This window comes from Strix aluco, chromosome 27 (genome assembly GCF_031877795.1).
Source record: "Strix aluco isolate bStrAlu1 chromosome 27, bStrAlu1.hap1, whole genome shotgun sequence".
NCBI classification, from domain to species: Eukaryota; Metazoa; Chordata; class Aves; order Strigiformes; family Strigidae; genus Strix; species Strix aluco.
In genome coordinates, this window is record NC_133957.1 from 1,627,830 (window position 1) to 1,632,192 (window position 4,363).

General features: G+C 50.1%; 1 protein-coding gene across 1 annotated transcript; it reads right to left on the bottom strand.

Annotated features, from left to right (window-relative positions):
- Positions 1 to 682: 682 nt before the first annotated feature.
- On the bottom strand, positions 683 to 2,913 carry HOXC4 (homeobox C4). The gene is given in 6 exon segments (XM_074807668.1): positions 683 to 1,791; positions 1,794 to 1,853; positions 2,383 to 2,460; positions 2,463 to 2,663; positions 2,666 to 2,709; positions 2,711 to 2,913. Coding segments are annotated over 6 exon segments (789 nt in total). The 5' UTR covers positions 2,824 to 2,913; the 3' UTR covers positions 683 to 1,498.
- Between the last annotated feature and the right edge of the window lie 1,450 nt (positions 2,914 to 4,363).

Here is a 4,363-nt window from a genome sequence, read left to right on the forward strand (position 1 = left end):
TCCCCTGCCCTGCCAGGGAAGCACAGACACCCTGCACTGGGCGGGGGGGGGAACACCCAGGTTTTTCCCTAAAATCCCCCACTGCTGCCAATTTGCAGGCTGCCTCCAAGGCCAGGAGCGATGAATTACAGTTATTAGCACTATTACTACCATTATTCTCATTATTGTTATTGTTATTATTATTATTTAACAGCCTTTTCATTGCCTGGCAAAATTCAATATGACCTCTTGGCTTGAACGAGTCAACACGAGCGCGCCACGACAGCAAGAGAAAATAATAACAATAATAATAATTAATTAAAAAGCCACGAGAAAAAGTTCAAAGCAGGGAGAGGAGCTAAAACAGACAATTTTCTGCGGGATGGAAAGAAAATAAAGAGGCATGACTGGAAGCTAACCCCAATCCACAGCCCTCGTCTGAAAACCCAGATTTCTCCTTTTTTTCCCCCATATTACAGGTTGGGAGGGTCTGAGATTTTTAAAGTCACTGGCCACGTCGTGATGTCATAAAAATCTGGAGTTGAGAGTTTATCTTAGGTTTTGCTTAAACTTAACTTAAGCAGTAACTGGTGCACATGGGATCCATTGCACATCGTCCCAGCATTTTATTATCCTTATTATTATTATTTTGGGGCGGGTTTGCGGGAGATGTGGGGATAAAATAAGTCACCAGACATAAAAGTAAAACTAATTCACACTGACTGGTTTATTGAACACTGGGACTTTCACATACACACTAAAACTCTTTATTGCAAGTTTACAATGATCATGTAAAATCAGTCCAAAAACACAAATAACCACGACAAAAAACCCTAGCTACTGACTTTTTAAAACCTTCTTCTGCTTTTATTTTTAAATATGTCACTCTTTCTCTCTCTCACTCCCCTTTTTCTCTCAATTTCTCAGCAAAGACTCGTCCACCCTTGTGTGCTGTTTCGTAGCTGCTTTTTGTTTGCTTTTTTTCTCTCTCTAAATCGTGATTTTTTTAAGCTTTTTTTTTTTTTTTTGTCCACATTGCTACAAAAGAACTTCATAGCTCCTTCGCTCATTGTGCACTTGGAATGCAGAGGGGAAAAAAATACCTACATTCGTCTTTTTGTTTGGTTTTTTGTTTGTTTTTTTGCCGTCCTATTATCGTCATTTCTTCATTTAATTCACCCAACAGAACATTTACCTCTTCCTCCCCCACCCTACCCTCCCTCCCATCCCCCAGCTTTAAAAAATAAATAAAACCCTGAAATGGCGTAAAAAAAACCCTGCAGGTACAGACACCTGGCCTCATGCTATCTGACATGCATCTAAAGCCCGTGGTCTTGGGGGAGACCCATTGTTTTTTATACGCACAGGAAAAAAATAATAATAATTATTATTATTATTATAATAAAAGAAAAACTACGAGGGGAAGGGGAAGGGGGGGAAAAGAACCAAAATATATATATATATATATATTAGATTCTATAAATAATCCAGAGTCATTTGTGTGCGGGTCTGGGGGTGTTTATAACCTGGTGATATCCTCCGTGCGCGGGTCCTGCGCGGCGGCGGAGGGCAGCTCCTCGCCCGCGGCCGTGCTCGCCGGGGCGGCGGGGGCGGTGGAGGCGCTGGCAACCGCTGCCGTTGCTGCCCGTACTTTGGTGTTAGGCAGCCTGTGGTCTTTTTTCCATTTCATCCTCCTGTTCTGAAACCAGATTTTGATCTGTCGCTCGGAGAGGCAAAGCGAGTGCGCGATCTCGATGCGTCGCCGCCGGGTCAGGTACCTGTTATAGTGAAACTCCTTCTCCAGCTCCAAACCTGCTGCCTGGTGTAGGCTGTCCTGGATCTCTTGGGTTCGCCTCCATTGTAATTGGGATTCACTGGAAGGAGGGAAGGAAAACAAAAAAAAGAAAGGAAAGGAGAAAAAAAAAAAAAAACAAAACACAAAAAAAAAAAAACAACACACAAGGAAAATCAGCGTGGATGGAGAGAGGGTCGGGAGAGGCGACTGGAGGAGCCGGGGGAAAAAAAAAAAAAAGTAATAGGCTAATAGGTAATAAAGAACTTTGGGCAGCTCAAGAGTTTCTATTCTAATAGGAAGGGGTTTCCCTGGCTCAAAAGACTGAATTATTTATGCACCCCTTACAAAGCTTTCGGAGTTTCACACATACATAACAGAACGAGCCACATGGCTAAGGCTGCCACAGTAGCTCGGCTATAAAATTTATGGTGGGTGTAATTACCCATTCGGAGTCGTAAATCCAGTTCAATTGTGCTAACCCAAAGACTCTCATGGAAGGGAAGGAAATAAAAAAAAAAAAAAAGAGAGAGAGAGAGGCGAGAGGGAGCGAGCATGGTGTGAAAATAAGAGAGCGGAGAGACAGAAGAGGAAAATAAAAGTTTGCATACCAGTACTGACGTGGATTTTTTTCATCCAGGGATAGACTATGGGCTGTTTGGAAGCTGTGCTGTTGGGATGGTCGGGGTTGGCTGGTTGCAGGCTGGAGGGGCTGGGGAAGGAGTGGTGGAGGAGGTGGATAGAGCAGCCTGCTCGCAGAGCTGCTGTGCTTTCTCTGAGAGGTGTTGGCCTCCTGGAGTTTGCCCGTGTCCCCTTTGGAGCGTGGCCGGGTTGCCGGGAGCCTGGAGACCCCCGCAGCTGAACGGGCGGTCGGGGAAGGAGGGTCGTGGCACTGGTACAGCTCTTGATGGTGATGCTGGTAGCTGGACTCCTTGTCCGCTATAATATTCCGGACTGTGGTCTGGGATGTAATTATTTTGCGAATATTCCTCGCATGGAGGAAATTTCGGATCGATGTAGTTAGAGTCCATCAAATAAGAGCTCATGATCATTAATTTCTGGAGTGGAAAATAATTTTCTCGCTTTGTCGTTTTTCTGCTCCATAAAGCCCTCCTACTAGCTGGCGACCCGTAAAGTTTACTTTCACCATGTGACATCCCCGGCCAATCACACCCGCCAGCCCAGTCCCCGGATAAGGAACCAAAAGCTTCTGCAAAATGTACCCAAATTGCGAGGGGGGGGGGAAGGGGGGGCGTGGGAGTGGGAGTGGGTGCGCGGGGAGAGCCGGGGAGACGCGCTTCGGGGCGAGGTGCTGGGTGCTGGGGTCCATCGCCGCCCCCTCGGCTGCTGGGAGGGGGGGGGGGGACACGGATATACACAATGGGGGGACACCCCCCCCCCCTTGGTGGCGGGGGGGAGTGTGGAAAGAGGAGTGGGGGAGGATGAGTGTGAATGGGGGTGTTGGGGGGCACGGGGCATCCCCCCGCGGTCCGAACTGGGAACAATGACCCCCCACACCCCGCCCTTGGTGTGAGTGCGTGTATGTGAGTGTGCCCCAGCCGCCCCGAGCTGCAGTGACCCTTCAGACCCCCCTAAACTCTACCCCAGCAGCCCCATCTCCATCCCCCCTCCCAAGGCTGGGAGGGGACAGAGCAGTTGGGGACACCGCCGGGGGGTTCCCCCCCCCCCCCAATCCCAGAGGGTTGAGCACCTTTTTTTTTTTTTTTGCGGGGGGGTAGTTAGAGAAGTAGAGGCGGGTGTGCAGACCTGCATGTGACCCTGCCTTAAATCACAGACGGGGGGGGGGGGGGGGAGGTGTGCCCCCCCTTGCCTGCACCCAGCGGCACGGGCTGGGCGAGGCTGGGGCTGCCCCCCCCCCCCCCCCGCAGGCAGCGGGGACCCCCCCCCCCTCCTTTGCGCCCCAACTGCCCCCGCTGCGCTTAGCCCCCGGCCTTTGGGAGCAGAGAGGGGTTGGGGGGGGGGGGGGGGGGAGTGTTTCGGGGGGGGGGGGCGGGCAGCACCCTGCTTTTTCCTCGGCCCTGGGTGCTGCAGGTAACGCCCCCCACGGGGGTTACGCGCCCACGCGAGCGCAGCACCCACGCGCGGGCCATCCCAGGCCCCTTGGCCCTCGCTCTCAGCCCTGACCTCGTCTCTCTAAATACACCGCTTGTTATTTTGGGGGCAAAGCTGGAGGGATGCGTTAAAAATGGCTCCCACCTCCCTGCGCAGGTCGGGGAGCTGCAATGGGATGTCAACATTTTGGGAGGGTTTTAGCTCCCTCAATTAAAGCTTTTTTTTTTTTTTTTTTTTATCTCCATCTCGCCCTAAGAGAGGGGCAGAGGAGGGAGGTGGGGTATTCCTCCTTGTGCTTGATAACAATTATAGTTGAAAATCATAGCTTGCAGGGCATTGCCATATTTTACTTGATAACAATAAAAGTGACACATAAAGTTAACTGTTTATGTTTTATTTATTAGACTAAATGTGCCAGCGGTGTCGAAGGCTTTTGGCTGGTTGTTACAGCTTTTTATGGGTTGTAAAACGCATAAATCAGTCACTGCGAAATGGTCGGGGCTCTTTGTGCTCTTGGCT